Source organism: Odocoileus virginianus, chromosome 2 (assembly GCF_023699985.2).
Source record: "Odocoileus virginianus isolate 20LAN1187 ecotype Illinois chromosome 2, Ovbor_1.2, whole genome shotgun sequence".
Lineage (NCBI taxonomy): Eukaryota > Metazoa > Chordata > Mammalia > Artiodactyla > Cervidae > Odocoileus > Odocoileus virginianus.
In genome coordinates this window covers 101,584,895-101,606,933 of record NC_069675.1, presented here as the reverse complement: position 1 = coordinate 101,606,933, position 22,039 = coordinate 101,584,895, and the positions used below count along the sequence as shown (strand labels likewise).

The window sequence follows — 22,039 nt, the reverse complement described above, 5'->3', positions numbered from 1 at the left end:
TCTCTTAAGGATGCCAGTGATACTGGATTAGGGGTACACTAATGACCTTATCTTAACTGGATGGCTTCTGTAAAGACCCTGTTTCCGAAGGTCACATTCTGTGATGTTGCAGATAAGACTTCAGCATATCTTTGAGGGAGGACACAGTTCAGTCTGGGAGATAGTGAAGGGCAGGGAATCCTGGTGGGCTGTGGTCTAGAGTCTCTAGACCACAACTTAGCCCCTGAACAATAACCGCATTCAGTTCATGACAATATCTAACACGTGCCTTCCCCAGACTTGTTCTGTAGAGTTCACTGGCTTTGTTGAATGGTGCCAGCACATAACTCAGTCTTCCAAGTCAGAGAGTGAGTGTGCTGGGTCCCCCTCCTCTATATCCTATATCTAATGGGCACAGACGCTGTCTCTTCTCCGTGTCCTCTGTTTACCTTCCTGCTCACAGTTGGGGCCTTGGGGCCCACCCTGTCTCCTTTCTCTGCTGTCCTGGCAGGACTTCTGCGTCCACTGATGCGCTGCACTTAACTGCCCTCAGGCAGCTAGCGCCCTGCGGTGGACATGACCAGGGAGAGGAGGGCAGCCCGTGCCCAGGCCCTTTGGGTCAGACCCTGGACTCTGCTCCCCGAAGGCTCAGGCCCGTGGCATGCACACCTCTACGCCCTGCTTTCCTCTGCTCCCCTTTCAGAGTCCAGCCCTCAGGTGACTCCGTGCCGGACGCTCGGGTGCCCGGTCCCAGGCCGGCCTCGCCGCCGCACAGGGCACGCGGGACGGGTTGAGGTCCGTCGGCCAGCAGGGGGCGCGGGAACGCGGCCTCGTTGGGGCGCCCGTGGGGCAAGAAGTCCCTCCCCGGAGGAGGCCTGGCGTCGACGGCGGAAGTAGAAGCAGTGCCGTCCTCCCGGCAGGGCGGGCCCAGTCGCAGAGCGCCGGCGCTCCGCGCTGTCAACGTGGATACCTTACTCCGTCTCTGCCACGCGCTGCCCGCCACCACGGCCGCCGCCGCGTCATCGGGGCGCGCGGGGGCCGATGGCCGCGTCCAGCTGTTGCAGGCGGTGGACACGGAGCACACCGTGGACTCGGTGGAGTGGTGCCCGCTGCCGGGCTGCAGGCACTTGCTGGCGTGCGGCACCTACCAGCTGTGGACGCCGGAGTACCGGCCCGCCGACCGGGAGAGCCAGGTGCGCGGGCCTCGGGCCTCGGGCGGTCTGCGACCCCAAGTGGCCGTTCCCAAGCGGCTAGGGTCCCAGATTTGAGCTCCTCTCGAGAAGGGCGAGGAGAGGCTCCTGAGAGGCAGAGCCGACCGCTAGCGTAAAGACCTCTCTGGTCTGCAGCTGTGAGGCTGGAATGGAGACATCTCGTGTGGAGCCACATGGGGTGGACGCGACCTTGGCCTGTGGCCGGAATGTAGGGTAGGAACGGCGTCCTGAAAGCGGAATGTCGTCTGTTTGCCGGCATGGCCCAGGTTATGGGTGAAGTCTAGAGCAAAGAGAAAAGGGGATGTCATAGGAACTCTACCTAATGCCTTGAAAGGATCCACTTATGTGGATCCAAACCTAAGCACTTTTAAGAGTGAAAGCTGGCACTGGGACCGTCCTAGGCAGGCAAACTGTCCCGTGGGAATCCTAACCACAGCTCCTTTCTGTTGGCCCGTTTAGAAGAAGCATTCTATCCTAATCCACCTACTCGTTAATCATATACAAAAGAAAAGACGTTTCTCCAGCTCAGAAAATGAGAGTTCCCGAGTCTTGGCACACCTCTTCTTTCCCTGTCCCTTTTCCCATCCTTTGGGCTCCTCAGTATCTGTTAAGGTATTCAGAGAACACATCTGCTTTTTTCTGTAGAGTGAACTGGATGTTGACGAGCCTCCAATTCGTTTGGGTCGTCTCTACCTGTATAGTTGCAATGAGGACAGCTCTCCTTGCCCCCTGGTTGAAGTCCAAAGAAGAGATACTTCTGCGATCCTGGACATGAAATGGTACATGTTCGGTAACAGTCCCCCTTGGTTGGAATTTGTCATGAAAACCTGATTGTTTAGTCAGAGGAGCCTGATGCCTGGCAGCATTCAACAAGACAGGGAGGCATCTGAATGAAGTTGGGGTTCATTTCTTTCCTATCCTGTCTTTCCCGCCTGTGAAGGCTGCTGTAAACTTGGGGCTCATTTCCTTTTTCAGTTTCCAAGCCGTACAGGTACTGTCGGTCTGTCTGGGAAGCAGTGCTGGTTTTCTGCTTCATAAACTGGAGGATCTTGTAGGAACAGAACTGTAGGCTCCAAACTGGTTTTGGAGCTGAAATCTATAACAGTGAGTCATGGGGGTGCCTGTTGTTCTCCTGTACTCTGGGCACATCCTGTGTTCTGACTGGCACGTGCATTCTCTCCTAGGTGTCACGTTCCAGTGGCCGGCCATCCCCTCTTGGGCGTGGCAGATGCTTCTGGGTCCATAGAGCTCCTCCGCTTGGTGCCATCTGAGGTTAGTGACTGGGCCAGGCTTAGTGAGGGGTGCAAGGAACATGGAGGGAGGCTGTGCTGAGACGAACATTTTTCTAGGATGGTCTGTTCAGTGGCGAACTTTATCATGAAACATTCTAAGGTAGCACACAGTCTTTTTTAAGTTCATGGGTTCTACATCTAACTCCAAGAGGAAGACACGTTACGTGTCACTAGCAGAGGAGCTGAAGCGACAGGCAGGTCCTTTAACCTGACGGGACCTGAACACCATATGAGGAAAGCCTGGGCCAGCATTCCTGGGCTGACGGTGCTGGGGCTGGGAAGAGCAGTGTTTTCTGGGTTGAAGTGTTTATCATTGATAATTAAGAGAGCATAGGATTCCTCTGGGCCTCCGCAAACACGACTCAGTGAGTAAGGAATCCGCCTGCAATTCAGGAGACGTGGGTTCGATCCTTGGGTCAGGAAGATCCCCTGGAGGAGGGCATGGCAACCCACTTCAATTTTCTTGCCTGGACAGTCCCATGGACAGGAACCTGGCAGACTATACTCCATGGAGTCACGAAGAGTTGGACACGGCTGAGCAACTTAGTGGTGATTCTTCTGTGTCGTACCCCAGGCAGCTGACAGCAATCCCATGGCACACATTTGTAAAGTGCCCACATGCTGGGGGACGGGAACAGGTGGAAGAAGTAGCCCTGACCACATCCTGACTCAGCGGGCGAGGGGAGTGGAGGGGGAAGCGCTGATGCAGGTGCTGCTAGTGGGCCTTGGAGCAGGTCCAGCTGGCCTCGGGTCCATGGCAGTGAGCGCTGGTGAGGACGGCCTTGCTTCCAACCTGCCGAGAGCAGTAGCCCTATTTCAGGAGAGATGGCAGGAATACCTGAGGAGGACTGGGCTCAGAACCAGAGTTGGAGGCAGGAGTAGGAAAACCCAGGAGAGATCACAGCTGCTGGGACCCTGCAGATAGAGTCAAGCCCAGAGAAACGGCGTTTCCATGGCTGGCTGTGTCCTGTGGAAGCGAGTTAGAGGAAAGTTCCCTTTGTCTTGTCCCTGGAGGCCCTGGGCGATGGGAACACATAGCAGCAGTGCTTCCAAGAGGCTGCATGGGCGCTGCGCTAGTCTCCAGGAGGGCTTGGGCAGCAGAGAGACCTGCTTCCCCTGAGGTCTCGTGTGTGGGCAGGTCCTCCTTCGGCGGTGAGGGCTCCTGGAGGGCTGGAGCTGGTTTTGCAGTGTCCTCGGGCTCTGCTCTGCAGGGGTGCCTGAGGACACATGTCTGCCGGAGTAGACAGTGGTCTCCTTGGGGGGCTGGAGCCGCTCGTTCCCCTGTGACGGCTTCCTTCTCTCTAGCAGGACACTTGGACACTGCAGCCCTGCTCCCGCTTGGCCCTGGAAAAGCAGTGTCTGGCCTTGTCCTTGGACTGGTCCACTGGGAAAGCCGGAAGGTGAGAGCCAGCAGTGGTGGGCCTAGGTCTTGGTTATTTCGTGTGAGAGAGAGAAGGAAAGCCACCTTGCTGGCCGTGACTGTGGCTCTCATGCCTGGGAGTGTCACTGCCAGTCTTTATCGTGAAAGAAATAGGGGGCGTGTTTTCACCGGGGAAAGGCGACCCTAGTTTATTTTGACAAGCTCATGGCAGCTTCAGTTTCTGCCCTGGCAAGCCTCATAGGAGGCTTGTTCACATACCAGCGCCTAGAGAGCCTCTCTCTGCTGTGTCTTGGGGGCATAAAGTGTCCCTGCTTAGGAACCACAAGAGGTGAGGAGTCTGGGGCAGCGAATCGATTTCAGCCAGATTCTCCATTGGTTCCCTGTGTCCAGGGCCAGTGACCAGCCCTTGAAAATCATTAGCAGCGACTCCAAAGGGCAGCTCCACCTCCTGAAGATCAGCGAGGCGGGGCCCGGACTGCAGGCTGTGGTCACGTGGCAGGCCCATCGGTTTGAGGCCTGGGTTGCTGCTTTCAATTACTGGCAGACGGAAGTCGTGTACTCAGGTCGGTATCCTCCGCTGAGCGCCCCCTTGAAGACTTGCTGAGGGTGAGGGGCGGGAGGAAGCAGAGGAGACACAGGCCAAGGGGGTGATTCCTCCAGCCGTTTGTGGAGAGCGGTGGCGTGTGTGGGCTGGGTGGTGACGTGGGCGCCGGGAGCCCCTCCACCCTGGTGGCCGCGGAGGGCACGGGGCTCTGAGGGAAGACGGTGGAGGGCTGCGGAATCCGCAGAGGCCGAGAGCAGCCGAGGCCTCGTCTCCTGTCTGGGTGCTGGTGGCATGCCGCGCTCACCACAAGCGCGGAGGCCCTGGAGCCTCGTGCAGGCTCATCCCGCACCAGCGCGCCCCCTGCCCTGCCGGCCGGTCCCGCACCAGCGCACCCTCCGCTCCGTGGGCTTGTCCCGCACCAGCGCGCCCCCCGCCCTGCCGGCCGGTCCCGCACCAGCGCACCCTCCGCTCCGTGGGCTTGTCCCGCACCAGCGCGCCCCCCGCCCTGCCGGCCGGTCCCGCACCAGCGCACCCTCCGCTCCGTGGGCTTGTCCCGCACCAGCGCGCCCCCCGCCCTGCCGGCCGGTCCCGCACCAGCGCACCCTCCGCTCCGTGGGCTTGTCCCGCACCAGCGCGCCCCCCGCCCTGCCGGCCGGTCCCGCACCAGCGCACCCTCCGCTCCGTGGGCTTGTCCCGCACCAGCGCGCCCCCCGCCCTGCCGGCCGGTCCCGCACCAGCGCACCCTCCGCTCCGTGGGCTTGTCCCGCACCAGCGCGCCCCCCGCCCTGCCGGCCGGTCCCGCACCAGCGCACCCTCCGCTCCGTGGGCTTGTCCCGCACCAGCGCGCCCCCTGCCCTGCCGGCCGGTCCCGCACCAGCGCACCCTCCGCTCCGTGGGCTTGTCCCGCACCAGCGTGCCCTCTGCCCTGCGGGTCGGTCCCGCACCGGCGCGCTCGAAATCGTGCTCACGGTTGTGCTCGCGGTCCCGCCCGCAGCCTTTTCTGGCTCCGCGTCCTTGCTCTCCCGACTCGGTTATCGTGTCTCCTCCACAGACACTGCGCTTCGCTGGTGGGCGCAGACCTTTCTTCTGAGATCTGGCTGCGTTGTCTTGCCAGCTCCCCGCGCTCATGCTGGGGTGCTTGCCCGAGCTTCTCTCCACGGGGCTCCGGCCGCGCCTGTGCTCCCGTGTGGCCCTGCCGCGCCCCGCGCCTCCTGAATGCCTTGGCCCCGGGACAAGGTCTGGGCACCCAAATCAGATGTCTCCATCCGCTTGCCCCTCCTGAGAGCCTGTTTCTTGGTTTTGTCTTCTGAGCATTTCTCAGAATTGGCTGTATCTCTCTTCCTCTCTTTCCACTTGTCAGGACCACGGTCCCATCCTGTGGTCATGGCAGAGCCCTGGGCAGTTGCCTGCGTTCATGCTCGACCTTTTATGCGCAGCCTCCCATTCGAGGATAGAGCAGGTGTTTGAACACGTGAGCTTCTCCCTCGCTCGGTCCTGAGCCTTCTGCAGCTCCCACCCAGGGTACCCAGCGGGGCCTTGGGTCTTATGTGATTGGGTTTGTGCCTACCTGCCTGGCCCTATTTTGAGTGATTCTTCCTTGCTGTTGCTCTCAGTCTTCTTTTCTTCAACTATTCTGTGTTTTCTTTAATCCTAGTTTAATTTTTCACAGGTTAATTCTACTTTTCTGGCAGGGCCCAGCTTAAAATCTTGTCTTTAGAAACATTTTACAGGTTCAGTCCCTCGCCGTTGGTCTCATGGCGCCCTGTCCTCATCGTATTAATTTTTCGTCACATCACAAGGCACATGAGATCTTAATTCCCTGACCAGGGATTGAACCTGCATCCCCTGCATTGCAAGGAGGATTCTTAACCACTGGACGGTCAGGGATGTCCTCAGATCACTTAAGATTTTGTGCTTAATGCTTATTTTCCCCGAAAGGGGATCTTTCCTGGAGTTTTTGCTGTTGTACCCTTGAACAGACACAGAACAGTAAAGACTTGATTTTTTGAGCTCTCGTTCATGGATTAATTCTTCTGCTTTGAGGCTTAGCTAATTCAAGCCACTGTGGAGTGAGACAATGTTTTAACAATTCAGGATCAATTCATTCATCCAACAAGCGTCTGTTGAGCACCTACCACATGCCAAGCACTGTCCCAGGGGCTTGGGAGATGTCTGTTAGGAAGACAAAGTCCCTGCTTTCACTTAGCTTCCAGCGCTTGGTGGAGACAGATAAGGAATGCCACGTATATTACACTTGGTGGTGAACGCACTTTGGGAAGAGGAAGGTCGGATAGGCAAGGGTATTGGGTGCTGTGGGCGGCACAGACTGTCCTGGTGTGGAGCCTTGTGTGTCTTGAGCAGTGAGTGTGCAACAGGAGGCGCGGGGTCACAGAGACAGGGTGCTGGGCTGAGGCCCCCGGGAACACGCCGGCATTTGCTCAGAGTGGAATGGAGCCATTGCGGGGTGTTGGACAGAGGAATGTTTTTTGACTTACATTTTAAAATTTAAGAGGATCCTTATCATTCTAATGAAAGAAAATGAAGAGGAACTAAAGAGGCTGTTGGTGAAGGTGAAAGATAAGAGTGAAAAAACTGGCTTAAAACTCAGCATTCAAAAAGCAAAAAATCTTGGCATCTGGGCCCATCACTTCCTGGCAAATAGATGGGGGAAAAAAGTGGAAGCAGTGACAGACTTTATTTTCTTGGGCTTTAAAATCACTGAGGACAGTGGCTGCAGCTGTGAAATTAAGACACCTGCTCCTTGGAAGGAAAGCTAGGACAAACCTAGACAGCGTATTGAAAAGCAGAGATGTCACTTTGCCAACAAAGGTCCGTATAGTCAAAGCTATGGTTTTTCCAGTAGTCATATATGGATGTGAGAGTTGGACCATGAAGAAGGCTGAGCACAAAAAATTTGGTGCTTTTGAACTGTGGTGCTGGAGAAGACTCTTGAGAGTCCCTTGGACTGCAAGGAGATCCAACCAGTCCATCCTAAGGGAAATCAGTCTTGAATGGTCATTGGAAGGACTGATGTTGAAGTTGAAACTCCAGTACTTTGGCCACCTGATGCAAAAAGCTGACTCATTGGAAAACCCTGATGCTGGGAGGGATTGAAGGCAGGAGGAGAAGGGGACAACAGAGGATGAGATGGTTACACAGCATCACGGACTCTGGGCATAAATATGAGCAAACTCCAGGGGATAGTGGAGGACAGAGGAGCCTGGCATGCTGCAGTCCATGGGGTCACAAAGAGCTGGACACGACTTAGTGATTGAACAACAACCCTAGCTGTTGTGTTGAGTGTAGACTGCAGGGGGGTGAGGGTGTAGGCTAGAGACCTGCTGCACACAGAGGAGGAATGAGGTGGGGGCAGTGGAGAGGAGCAAGGGTGGGAAACTGCTGCACGAAGGTAGATCAGTAGGAGCTCCTGGTGGAGCCCGTGGAGTGTGAGAGAAGGGAGCCCGGTGTGCAGAGAAACCACAGCAGTTATGTTTACGGATCTGCCACGGAGTGGCAGCTTGTATTGAGGCTCACCCGCAGCTCAGTGCTGGGATCGTGGCTTCTGCCAGTCCAAGGACACAGGTCACACTCACCCCATCCCCGTCTGTGGTGCGCCCGGGGCATGCTGGTGGGTGGGCAGGGGGCGCGTTTGGTGTGGTCGGCCATGTGACTGGCTTGTTCTTTTTTGTCCTCCCTGCCCGTCTTCCTTCAGGATGTCACGCCCGTCTCTCGGCATCGCTTTTCTTCAGAGACTGGCTGTGCGTCTGGGCACCAGCTCCCTCTTGTTCCTGTCCCTTTGGTTTCCCCAAAAGAAGCCCTTTCACTGCAAGGCTACAAGGGACCTTTCTCTTTAAAACACACGGAAATGTGTCGCCAGTTGCAGGTGTCTGCGGAAACTCCTGCAGACACATCTGTCCTAAAGCGCCCGGATGTAGCTGCGCCGGCTCTGGGCGGCAGGAGTCGGAAGGGCTGAGTCCGCGTGGCTGGTCGCTCTGGACCCGTGACTCTTCCTGCCCTTCTCTTGCAGGTGTGGCCCCCGTTTCTCCCTTCTCTGCAGCGTGTGAAGACACGATGGTGCACGGGTGGCTGCCTCTGGGGCTGGCCTGCCTGTGGCAGCCTGCCCGTGTGGGAACGTCCTCACGGGCGTGACTGCTCCCGAGAAATGGCCGGTGCGCATCCACAGCGTGCCTCCTGACCAGGGGGATGGGCTCTGTTTCCGTGCAGGTGGGGACGATGGCCTCCTGAAGGGCTGGGACACCAGGACACCCGGCACAGCCGCCTTCAGCAGCCGCAGGTGAGTCCTCATGGGGCCAGCCCTCCCATGCCGCCGTGCCCAACCCCGCCCCGCCCCCGGCTTCTGTTGGGGAGCTGCGGGGTACCTGCTCAGTCCCCCGCCCCCCGCAGACACTCCATGGGCGTGTGCAGCATCCAGAGCAGCCCCCACCGTGAGAACGTGTTGGCCACGGGAAGGTGAGTCCCAGCCGTGGTACCACTTCCCCCTGCGGCCACTGTGGCATCAGACCGGGCTGCTCTTTGAACCAGAGTGTGGGTGTCAGGGGCTCAGGGAGGGACTGCGTCCTGGAGGGGCGGGTCCGGGTCTCCTGGGAGGGGTACCCTGCCCCCGGAGCCCCGCTTTCCCGCACACTGCTTGAGATTCGTGGGTTGCAGCTATGACGAGCATGTTCTCCTCTGGGACATGCGGAGTCTGTGGCGGCCACTGGCTGATGTGCCTGTGCAGGGCGGGGTGTGGAGGCTCAAGTGGCACCCGTTCCACCGTGACCTGCTCCTAGCGGCCTGCATGCACGGCGGCTTTACGATCATCAACTACCAGACGGCAGCAGGTGAGCGGTTTCCCCACCCCTGCCCACCGGGCTCCTCCTCTGTCCTGACACGTCCTGGCTCATCCGGCCTTGCCGTCAGGGTGACTCCCGAGCCTCAGCTGCAGCCGCTGCTCTGTAACCACGGTCCTCGCCTGCTCGTCCCCGTTATCTGGGTGCCTGTGCACCCAGCAACCCCCAGCCCCACCTGGGCCTGCGGGACGGTCACCACTGCGGACAGTTCTGGCTCAGCGGCCTGCGTTCCAGACACGCTTCAGCTGCTGCCCCGGTTCTTCCTCCTGCTCTGGGTAGAACCAGCAGGGCCGGAACCGTCAGGCGGCCCTGGCCTTCCTCCCACCAGGGGTCCCTCACGTTTTCTTTTCTTGAACCCCCACCCTGCTCTTGTCCTCAATCCTCGCCGGCACCGGGGTCCTGTCCCCTCCTTGGTGGGAGCAGGCGGCCGCACCCCCACGCGCTCCCCGCCGTCTCTGGCCCGCGGTGGCCGCCTGTAGGCTTGCTCGTCTGAGCCCCGGCTCTGCTCCTGCCGGGTCGCTGCCCTTTGGCCTGTGGACGCCCCGGCGGTCCTCTGCCCTCTCTTCTCTCGTAGTGTAGGCTTTACAGTGACAGGTTGCCTTCTGAACACTGCTTGCTCTGTGTCCCATGAGGTTTGGTATGTTGTATTTTTATTTTCATTCATCTCAAAAAGTATTTTCCAATTTCTTTGTCATTTCTTCTTTGACTCATTGGTTACCTTGGAGTGTGCTGTTTAATTTCCACATTTTTGAGAACATCCTGAACTTCTGTTACTGATTCGAGTTTTAGGGTTACTGGGACTCACTGTGGCCTGGTTGTGGTCCGTCCGGGGAGGCCCGCGTGCTCTGCTCCCGTCGGGGGCGGGCTCAGCGTCTGTTCTTGGTGATCTATCTGGTCGTTCATTTCTGAAAGTGGGGAGTCGGTGTCTCGAGCGCTGTTCTGGTTTTAACTGGACTACAGTTGCTTCGACTGTCGTTGCTGATTTCTGTCTGTTTCCTCCCTCATCTCTCTCAGGTTTTGTTCAGAGACCTGGGGGCTGCTTAGGTGTGTATATGTCTGCTCGTGGTTGTGTGTCTTCCTGATGTGTTGACCCTTCTCATCACAGGACGTCCCTGTTTATCTTGAGTCACAGTTGTTTTAAAGCCTCCGTCATCTGATCCTAGGAGAGGCACTCACACTTCCTCCCGGGTGCTGTTTGCGGTCAGTCTGTCCGTGGCTGTGTGTCTGCAGTGTGTGTCCTGTAGGTTATGCGCTGGTGTCGGGCCTCCCGGAAGTGGCGCTCTGCCCTCCGAGTGAGGGGGTCAACAGCCGCGAGGTGCCACTTTGTCCCTTTGTTGCTGATGTTGGTTTTGGTCATGTGGTTAAGGTGACAGCTCGCTTTCCGGTTGCTCTGGGTTCGTTTTGGGCTCTCCCTCTCCCACACCCTGGACAAGCTGTTTTTCCGGGAAGTCCTGGGTCCTCTTAGCGGTGAGTGTGTGTACATGCGTGTGTGTGCACGTTTGTACGAAGTCCTGGGTCCTCTTAGCGGTGAGTGTGTGTACATGCGTGTGTCTGCGCGTTTGTACGAAGTCCTGGGTCCTCTTAGCAGTGAGTGTGTGTACATGCGTGTGTGTGCGCGTTTGTACGAAGTCCTGGGTCCTCTTAGCGGTGAGTGTGTGTGCATGCGTGTGTCTGTGCGTTTGTACGAATCCTGGGTCCTCTTAGCGGTGAGTGTACATGCGTGTGTGTGCGCGTTTGTACGAAGTCCTGGGTCCTCTTAGCGGTGAGTGTGTGTGCATGCGTGTATGTCTGCGCGTTTGTACGAAGTCCTGGGTCCTCTTAGCAGTGAGTGTGTGTACATGCGTGTGTGTGCGCGTTTGTACGAAGTCCTGGGTCCTCTTAGCGGTGAGTGTGTGTGCATGCGTGTGTGTCTGCGCGTCTGTACATACATGCATGCTCATGCTTGTGTGTCTGTGCACATGGATCTCTGTGTGTACACGCGTGTGAGTCAGAACACGCGTTCCTGCTGACACCTCTGGCTTATTCCAGCACCGCAGGCTTCTCTCTGCTGCTCCTGTTCTGTGTCTGCCTGGCTCCCAGCAAGCCTTTACTCATGTGCCTGAGCCTGTGGGCTGCCGCCGCCACACCACGAGCAAACCTACACACTCCAGTGGGTCCAGGTGCTCTTGCCGTTCTGTTTGTTCCATTAGTTTGATTTAGCCAGTGTACCGTGTTCAGAATTTACTTGGATTGGAGTTGTTTTTTCTTCTGTATGGCAATTATATTTGAAATACAGTTAGGTTCGTTTTTTTTTAAAAGGATGTTTTTATTCATCCTCATCGATTTAATTTTTCTTTTGAATGTATAAAATCATTAACAATGTTCTAGAGATGAAAATTACATTAGGAACTTCCCTGGCGGTCCAGTGCTTAAGACTCTGTGCTTCCACTGCAGGAGGCGTATGTTCAATCTCACACAGGGGAGCAAAGGTCCTGCGTGCCACGGTGCAGCCAAAAAAAGAAAAAAAAGATGTGTTAAAAGGCATGCTCAGACTTGGGGAGGTGGTGAAGGGCAGGAAAGCCTGGGGTGCCGCAGTCCACGGGGCCGCAGAGTCGGACACCACTGAGCAACTCAGCAGCAGAGATACCTGTCCTCCTCTTGGCATTGCTCCCGCTTACCTCTTGACCTCTTGTCGGTAACCTATCCATGAGGTTTTTGTTACAATTCTGTGTCTTTGTGCAAAAATTAGCCTGTATGTTTGTATATCCATACTTCTCCTTTGGTGCACAAAAGATGTTCTGTATAAATTCGTGTTTTGTTTGCTTCACTTTTAAAGCACATCATGGAAATCTCTCCTTATTGGTTCATAGAGTTGTCTTTTTTTCTTTTTAAATTATATAGCACTCCATTTAGTGGGTATACTCTAGTTTTTTCTTCCAATTTTCTATATGAGTATTTGGGTTATTTCTAATATCTTATAATCACAAATAATGCTTCATATATGTTGTTTTGCATTTGTGTTTCTGCTTGTTGGAGGTGTATTTTCAGGGTTACTGCCTACATGTGGGATTGCAGGGTCCACAGACTGTTATCTGTCAGATTTCATCATCTCACCAGCCACAGATGAGAACCCTGCTTCCCTACAGCCTTGCCAGCAGAATGTGTCACCAGCTTTGGAGTTTTGAGTCTGATGGGTGTGAAAATGACATCTCACAGTAGTTGGAATTTGCATGTCCCTAAGTAGGAGTGAAACTGAATATATTTTCACTTGTTGAAGGGCTGGTTTTATATTCCTGTTTTTCTGAATTGTCTTTTGCTTGTTTTTCTCTCTGAATCCTGGTCTTTTTCTCCCTTGGTTTAAAGAGTTCCTGTGTACTAGCCCATTGTATTAGTGGCATCAGCCCTTAATTTTTGATTTATATTGGGAATAATTTTTCTGTTTTCTTACCCTGATTTTGCCTATAGTGTTTTTCCTCCCATACAAAAGTTGGGTTTTTTTTTTTCAAATGTAATCAAATTTATAGGTTTTTTCATTGAGTCTAGATTTTTGAATCCTAGTTAAACACAGCTAGATGAATTCTGAAGGAATTCATCAGTGTTTTCTCATACTGTTGCAAATCGTCTTTTTATAATTAGAATTTTGATGCGAGTCCTCCTGTGTGGTATGTGGAACTGTCCCGACACTGTTCCTGGAAGCCCATCCTCCCCCGCCCCCACCCCCGGGACTCAAGACACCAGCTCTTGTGCGCAGGCACTTCTGGCGCTTGTGTGGACCCTGCATTTCTTGTCTTCTCCTCTGCCCCCTCTGGCTGTCTTGATGTGTTCACACCTGCTCTTTAACCATGGAAACATTTAGTGTGTTTGTTACAGTGGGCTTACTGCCTTCTCTAGGTCTTTCTCAAGGACTTCCTGACTATTCTTATGTTTGAACTTGAGTGTCAACTTAGCTTGTCCCAGAAAAAAAATGCATATTAGTTTTTTATAGGGATTGTGTTAGATACAAATCAACTTTCCAACTGACTTATTTATCATCTGGGATCTTATTCAAAAAAAGGGATACCTTTCCATTTGTTCATATCTGTTCCTGTATCTTTTTGCAGTTGTTCATTTACTAAGTCCTGTCTGATTCTCTGTGGTCCCATGGACTGCAGCACACCAGGCTCCTCTGTCTTTCACTATCTCCCAGAGTTTGCTCAAACTCATGTTCGTTGAGTCGGTGATGCCATCCAACCATCTTATCCTCTGTCGCCCCCTTCCCCTCCTGCCCTCAATCTTTCCCAGCATCAGGGTCTTTTCCAGTGAGTCAGCTCTTGGCATCAGGTGGCCAAAGTGTGGGAGCCTCAGCTTCAGCAGCAATCCTTCCAATGAACATTTAGGGTTGATTTCCTTTAGGATTGACTGGTTGGATCTCCTTGCAGTCCAGGGGACTCTCAAAAGTCTCTTCAGCACCATAATTCAAAAGCATTAATTTTTTGATGCTCAGCCTTCTTCACAATCCAGCTTTCATGTCCATACATGAATGCTGGAAAAACCATAGCTTTGACTATATGGACCTTTGTTGGCAAAGTGATATTTCTCCCTTTTAATACACTGTCTAGGTTGGTCATAGCTTTTCTTCCAAGGAGCAAGTGTCTTTTAATTTCATGGCTACAGTCACCATCAGCAGTGATCTTGGAGCCCAAGAAAATAAAATTTCTCACTGTTGCCATTGTTTCCCCATCTATTTGCCATGAAGTCATGGCACCAGATGTCATGATCTTAGTTTTTTGAATGTTGAGTTTTAAACCAGCTTTTTCACTCAACTCTTTCACCTTCATCTAGAGGCTCTTTAGTTCCTCTCCACTTTCTGCCTTTATGGTGGTGTCATGTGCATACCTGGGATTGTTGATATATCTCTCAGCAATCTTGATTCCAGCTTGTGATTCATGCAGTCCAGCATTTCGCATGATGTACTCTGCATGTAAGGTAAATAAGCAGGGTGACGATATACAGCCTTGATGTACTCCTTTCCCAATTTTGAACCAGTCCACAAGAACTAGCTTTTCTTCTATGTGCATACATTGTACATTTCTTGTTAAGTGTATTCCTCAGTAATCTAATGTTTTTGTTGCTCTTGTAGGTGGGGATTCTCTTCACTGTATCTTCTAACTAAATTATTGTCTACTTGAAAGTTGTTGGGTTTTTTGTTGGTAGTTTCATATTCTGCCAGTTATAAACTTGTGTTTCCATTAGTTTTGTTATTGATTCCTTGGGTTTTGCAAGTAAATATTGTGTCATCTGCAAAAGATGAGTTTTATTCTTTATTTTCCAAATTGAATGCCTTTAGTTATTTTCTCATTTAACTTCATTTACTGGTGTCTCCAGTACAATTTTAAAAAAGAGTGGAGGCCATCTCGCCTCATTCCTGACCTTGAAGAGGGGCCCTGCTAGTTCCCATGTAGTTTGATGATATATAAGGACTAAAGTGTGTCCTTGAAAGAGAAGTAAATGTTAGTCATTCAGTCGTGTCTGAGTCTTTCCAGCCCCGTGGGCTGCAGTCTGCCAGGCTCCTCTGTCCATGGGATTCTTCAGGCAAGAATACTGGAGTGGATAGCCATTCCCGTCTCCAGGGGATCCTCCCGACACAGGGATTGAACCTGAGTCTCCTGTATCACAGACTTCCCCGGTGACTCAGACGGTAAAGCATCTCCCAGACGGAGGAACCTGGCAGGCCATAATCAATCCGTGGGGTCATAAAGAGTCGGGCATGACTGAGCAACTTCCCTTTCACTCCTGTATCACAGGCGGACTCCTTATGTCTGAGCTCCCTGTCCTTAGTATTCATCAATTTCTGTTGTCTTGAGCATTCTTTAAAATCAGGAATTGTTGACTTTTTTTGTCAAATGCTTTTATACTATCTGTTGAACTGTATTATTTTTCTCCTTGGATATATTTATATAGTAAATTTTATTTATGGATTTCCTAATGTGGAATATATATTCCTGGAATAAATCACACTTGGTTACGGTTTCATTTTGTTTTAGTTGTCAAAGTAGTTTTTTTTTTTTTAATTAAAAAAATTTTCTTTTATTGAGGTATAGATAACTTACAGCATTATGTTTCGGATGTATAACATGGTGAGTCACAATTTTTAAGGGTTACCCTTTGTTCACAGTTACTGTAAAATTTTGGCTCCATTCCCCGTGCTGCACAGTTCAGTTCAGTTGCTCAGCTGTGTCCGACTCTTTGCGACCCCATGGACTGCAGCACGCCAGGCTTCCCTGTCCATCACCAACTCCCGGAGCTTTACTCAAACTCATGTCCATTGCTTTGGTGATGCCATCCAATCATCTCATCCTGTCTCATCCCCTTCTCCTGCCTTCAGTCTTGCCCAGCATCAGGGACTTTTCCAGTGAGTCAGTTCTTTGCATCAGGTGACCAAAGTATTGGAGTTTCAGCTTCAGCATCAGTTCTTCCAGTGAATATTCAGCACTGATTACCTTTAGGATTGACTGGTTGGATCTCCTTGCAGTCCAAGGGACTCTTAAGAGTCTTTTCCAACGTTTCAGTTCAAAAGCATCAATTCTTTGGCATTCAGCTTTCTTTATAGTCCAACTCTCACATCCATACATGATTACTGGAAAAACCACGGCTTATACTATACAGACCTTTGTCAGCAAAATAATGTCTCTGGTTTTTAATATGCTGTCTAGGTTTGTCATAGCTTTTCTTCCAAGGAGCAAGCATCTTGTAATTTCATGGCTGCATTTGCCAACTGCAGTGATTTTGGAGCCCAAGAAAATAAAGTCTGTCACTGTTTCCATTGTTTCCTCGTCTATTCGCCATGAAGTGATGGGACCAGATGCTATGATCTTAGTTTTTTGAGTGTTGAGGTTTAAATCAGCTTTTTCATTCTCCTCTTTCACTTTCATCAAGAGGCTCTTTAGTTCCTCTTTGCTTTCTGCCATAAGGGTAGTTAATCATCTGCATATCTGAAGTTATTGATACGTCTCTTGGCAATCTTGATTCCAGCTTGTTCTTCATCCACCCCAGTATTTCACATGTATATATTGAGTATATATGTTTTGAGTATACCCTTTTCTGGGGTGGTTTTGTTACACGTCATGCAGGAACTTGCAGGGAGCGAACCTGCACCCCCTGCAGTGGAAGCACAGAGCCCTAACCGCTGGACTGCCAGGGAAGTCTCTGTACAGTGTATCCTTGTAGCGTATTTATTTTATATATGATAGTTTAGTTTGTAACTTGGCTTCCCAGATGGCGTAGTGGTAAAGAATCTGCCTGCCAGTGCAGAAGACAAAAGAAGACGTGGGTTCAATCCCTGGGTCAGGAAGATATCCTAGAGCAGGAAATGGCAACCCACTCCAATATGCTTGCCTGTAAAATTTCCCTGCACAGAGGAGCCTAGTGGGCTACAGTCCATGGGGTCACAGAGAGTTGGACACAATGAGCGACTGAGCGCACACACACATTGTTTGTATCTTTTAATCCGTTCTCTCTATATTGCCCCTCCTGCCTTCCCTCTCCTCACTGGTAACCACCAGGTCTCTGTGCTGTGCTTAGCAGCTTAGTCATGTCTGACTCTTTGTGACTGTAAATAATGCTGCTCTGAACATTAGATGGCTTCCTTGGTGGCTCAGATGGTAAAGAATCTGCCTGCAATGCGGGATATCCAGGTTCAGTCCCTGGGTCGGGAAGATTCCCCTGAAGAAAGGAATGGCAACCCACTCCAGTATTCTTACCTGGAAAATTCTATGGACAGAGGAGCCTGGAAGGCTACAGTTTGTGGGGCCGCAAAGAGTTGGACACAACTGAGCGAATCTCTGCCTTCTGTCTGTGTGAACATTGGAGGCCTTCCCAGGTGGCACAGTGGTGAAGGATCTACCTACCAGTGCAGGAGACACAAGTGATGTGGCTTCCATACCTGGTTCGGGAAGATCCTCTGGAGGAGGAAATGGTTACCCACTCCAGTATGCTTGCCTGGAAGACTCCATGGACAGAGGAGCCTGGTGGGCTACAGCCCATGGGGTCTCAGAGTCGGGCATACACACATATGAACATTGGGCTGCCTGTATCTTGAATCTTTCTCACTTTCTTTGGATATATACCTAGGAATGGAATTGCTAGATCATATGGTTGGCAGGTCTGTGTGCAGGTTTTGAGGAGCTTCCACACCGTTTTCAGTGTCTGTGCCAGTGCTGGAGGGTGGTCTCTTCTCCACAGTCTCCCTCACATTTGGTATTTGTGGTCTTTTGGATGATGGCCATTTTGACAGGTGTCAAGTTATATCTCATTGTGATTTGCCGGGAGCTGGCACACGAGATCCCACCCATGACAAGGTCATAAGGGGAGAAAACCTGACGGGCAAGGCGGATCAGGTTTTCAGGGGTTTCGAAAAGGCCAGCTCACGAGATCCCACCCATGACAAGGTCACGAGGAGAAAGCCTGACAGGCAAGGCGGATCAGGTTTTCAGGGATTCCGAAAAGCTGCCCCCGGCGCTCACCTTAAAGATGATATCTGTCTTTCTGATGCTTGCTTCAATAGACTATTCCCTAATTTCTGTGACAGAGGCAGAAGGCCTTCCCTGATCTCTTTCCAAATAAGAATCAATTTAGAACTTTAACCAATAAGTTTCCCGGGTGGTGGTATTTTATGAGAATTATCCAGGGTGAAAGGAGTGTTTTAATTTAAACTCCTTTGCTGGTATTTTAGTTTGTTTGTCAAATGCATTTATGCCCTTGGTACTAATATGCATGATTGCTTATAATACCCTAATCATAAAATAACATAAAGAACCTGATTATATAAAGGCCCTAATAGACATAGAGCCCTTTGAGGGGTGAGGAACCCTATTAGAAAACACAAGACAAATGATTCTAAAAGTAGCTATTGGGTTAACATTTGCTTGCTGTCTGATGTAATGTTAAACTATCTTCCCTTAAAAATGTACTGACTTAGGGTATAAAAGCCATGGTAAGAAGTAAAGGACTGCCAGACTCTGCAGCACCCCCGTCCGGTCTCTCTCCCTCTCTCTCTCTCTCTCTCTCTCTCTCTCTCTCTCCCCGCCTCGCAGACTTGGCACTGTCACGTTTCATGTTATCATCTCTTGAGTAATTTATATGTCATTTGGGTTATCTTTATATTCAAGATGCGGTGAAAATTCTCCTATAAGACCATCTGGATCTGATTTATTTTTGAATGATGATTCTGTGTTAACTTTATATTTTTCTATGAAAGTTGCTTTGTTTATGCTTTATGTCTCTACTGGGGTCAAAAGTTCCTAATAGTTATTCCCTCTTTATCCTGTTTTACTTTATATAGTTATACAAATATACAAATGTTTATGTTTCTCTTTCCTTAATTAGATTAGTCAGCAGTGTGTATACTTTATCTCTTTTAAGAAGTGGGGTTTGAATTTCCATTATCATCGTGTCGTTGCTCTTCTCCACCTCGTCAACTCCTTCTGCCTCCTTAGTTCTTTCTGTAGCATTTTGAGTTGGGACTACAATTCACTTATGTTTATTAGTTTGCTTTGTAGTAAGTATTTTTATGTCTGAATTATTCTCTGATTTAAGCATAGTTTTAGGTTCTGATATGTGGTGCTTCCGCTTTCATTTTTATAAAGAAATTCTGTGATTCAAGTTTGTATTTCCCCTTTTATCCAAGTGTGGTTTAGTAGAAGGTTTTAGAATTCCTAGGTGGAAACACTTTTTTTGTATTTTGACCACATTATTGATTTTGTTTCGTTGTGCTGTGGTCAGTGTTGATTATACTCTCTCTCCTTCGTGGAATTCTTCGCCTGCCTGCTGGCCAGCGTGCTTGTTCAGCTCTTGCTGCAGTGCCCCAAGCAGCAGGCGTGCTGCATTGTGTGTGGCGTTGCCATGTGGCAGAGGCTTGCTGTGTCCGCCTGGACCACGAGTGGATGCTGCCCGTGGTTGCTGGATGTGAGAGTATCCCAGCGACCCTGCCTCCCAGCTCCCTAGATGGTCACACCGTGGGGCAGGGTGGTGTCCTTGGAGCTTCCTTCTGTGGTGGTGCCAGGTGCCTCTGTGCTCTCCGGGAGAGCTCAGCACCAGGCTTCTTTCCTGGCTTGGGGAGGATCTCTGGTGCGTTGGTTGTATCCTTGGTCTGTTTCCTGAGGCCAGTGTTGGCCTCTCCTCTCCACTTCTCATTCTAGTTCAGAGTCTGGTTCAGAGTCTGATCATGATTTTGAGCACTGCGGCATCGATACCTACACTGGGGACGTGGCTGTGGTGTCCAGGCCACTGAAGGCTGAGTGGCCGGCCACTGGGCCTTCCCCTGGTAACAGGTTCCTAATCCCCAGTTTTCACACTCCCAGCTCACTGGCCAGAAGTTTCCTGCGGCTGCTTTTGCCAGCCTCAGCCTTTACCTGGACCCTTGAGCACCTCAGGTTTGGTGACACCGCGTCGTTTTTATTTTTTAGATTTTTCGTTTATTTATTTGTGGCTGTGCTAGGTCCTCATTACAGTGCAGGCTTTTCTCTAGTTGCAGAGAACAGAGGCTCCTCTCTAGCTGCCGTGTAGGGGCTTCTCACTGTACTGGCTTCTCTTTGCAGCGCACCAGCTCTGCGGCCTCAGTAGTTGCAACGCGCAGGCTTAGTTGCTCCACAGCATGCGGGGTCCCCCAGATCAGGGACTGAACCAGTTTCTCCCGCACTGGCAGGCAGGTTCTTTGCCACAGACCACCAGAGGGCCTCTCGTCATTTCTTCCGGTCACGTGTCACTTTTCACCTTTTCTCGGCAAATGGCAGAACGAGGTCTGACATTTTCGTCTTGCCCATCATTTTCAGAGTTGCCATAGCAACTCACCACAAGGACAACTGCTCAGGCAGTGAATGACTCCTTTTTCCAGTTCAAGTCCAGACTGTCTAAGGGAGCTCTGTGTGCCGGGACGCTTCTGACATGTTGCCAGTTCCAGATGACAACTCAGCCATGTCCACGCCTGTGTGATTCCTCACACACACCAAGCTTTCCTTGTGGTGTGCTTCACGCGTGCTTGTTCCCTTCATTTCGGATACACCCCATTCCCTCTGTCTGGCTCACTGAGTCCTCAGGCGCCCTGGATGGGAGCTCCATGGTGCAGGATGCCTCCTCTCAGGCACACAGCACATTCACTGCAGGATGAAGGTCTGCGCTTCTCTGCTTTGTCTGCCTGTGTCTCGGCAGTCCTCTGCATGCCACACGGTGGTTGCTCTTGGAAGTTTCTCTTTGAGGGTGGGCAGGGTCTGTTGAGGATGGGTGATGAGATTAACTCTGGCTAAGTTTCCTGTGTCCTCCCGTCTCCTCCAGAGGAAGAACAGGAAGCAGTCTCTCTGTCCTACCCCTTGCCCAACTCGCTGGTGTATGGAATCGACTGGTCCTGGCTCTACTTCTGCCGTCTGCCACAGACCCAGCCGTCCTTCCCTGGCAGTGACCCAGAAGCCAGAACCGCAGACCAGGACCCTGCCCTGAAGGTTGCAGATCCGTCACCAGCACCCTCTTCAGAGTGTTTAGCTGACAGTGATGGCGTGGGTGGCACCACACACCAGGACGGAAGCAAGCTAGAGGGCCCTCTGAAGCCATCTGCAGAGGACAAGAAGGATGTCCAGCTGCCTACTTCAGGGATCAAGATCTGTGACTGCGACCAGGATCTGGAGGCAGCAGACTTTGACATCAACCTTCTGGCCACTTGCTCCTTTTATAATCATGTTCTTCACCTCTGGAAGTGGGAGAACATCTGAGCTGGGGAAGACCTTGTTTGGTTTGACATGGAAAAGACAATTTCCACAAACAAAACCTAGAGTACATCTTTATCTTTTTTGAGAACTGTCCCCAGGCTATCTCACTGATATTTTGGTTACATGAAGTTTTCTGTATGGGGCTCAGTGCATCTGTGGAATTTTCTCAGTAGATAGAAAAGCTATTGGCCTCTCAGATAAACCTTATCTGCTGGGCCCTTCAAAATGGTGGCTCTGTGGCAGCAAGGGGTGGAGGAGGGGCTTGGTTCCCAGCTCTCAAACTTGTCCTGTGTTTTGACTTTCAGTTCTTCATACTTATATAAGCAACTACTTACCTTAACTAAAATTTTTAAAGCTACTTTATAATACCAAAGTTGTTTTTGTGTTATATCAGAAGTCGTTTTATATGAACGTTAAAAAAGATCACGGCACCAGAAGTGCTTGTATAGCCTCCTGTGCAAATAACCAAAAGAAGGGTGTATTGCTTTAGCATACCATGAACTTGAAATATGTTAAGTCCTATGGTGGATTAGTCACGCTTCCTCACTGTGGCTTCAGTTAAACCTGGACACAGCTTAACTCCAGACCTACTGGGCTTGTGACTGATCTGACTCCCATAGGTGAGTTCCTCGTTTCTGGAGGAAGATGTAGAACTACAGGCCACTGTGGCATTTGTCAACTCCTCAGCATCCACTAATATAGGTAGGTGTTCTGAATCAGAAAACACAAGCTTCTATCCTTTATTTCCTGATACAACTGTCAGCACAGGTCAGAGTGTATTAATGTTGAACCCTCCCCCAGAGTTTTAGGATATTCCACTTAAGGATCAATTAAACAGAATTAGGATCTGAGAAATTATGCACTGAAACAGAACATAAAGAGGGAAGAGACTATTAGGGAAATAGTAGTTTGGCAGCAGCTTCCCGTGTGGCCTTATCTTTAGGTTTGCCCCAAGGCGGGGAGTTTCACCAAAATAAACTGCTTTGGGACCCATAAATGTGCTCATTGGTTGTTCCCTGGGGTGAACTCTAACCCTAGGGTGAATTACCCAGTGCTGTCGCGTGGCTG

The 22,039-nt window shown here is 51.3% G+C and overlaps 1 protein-coding gene across 1 annotated transcript; it reads left to right on the top strand.

Moving 5' to 3' along the window:
- Positions 1 to 773: 773 nt before the first annotated feature.
- DPH7 (diphthamide biosynthesis 7) lies at positions 774 to 21,968 on the top strand (the record flags this gene model as incomplete). The annotated part of the gene is made up of 10 exons (XM_070456703.1): positions 774 to 1,172; positions 1,836 to 1,969; positions 2,375 to 2,462; positions 3,791 to 3,882; positions 4,254 to 4,426; positions 8,632 to 8,701; positions 8,812 to 8,877; positions 9,076 to 9,248; positions 19,574 to 19,645; positions 20,544 to 21,968. Coding segments are annotated over 10 exons (1,698 nt in total), but the record flags the coding sequence as incomplete, so codon positions are not given.
- Positions 21,969 to 22,039: the final 71 nt, after the last annotated feature.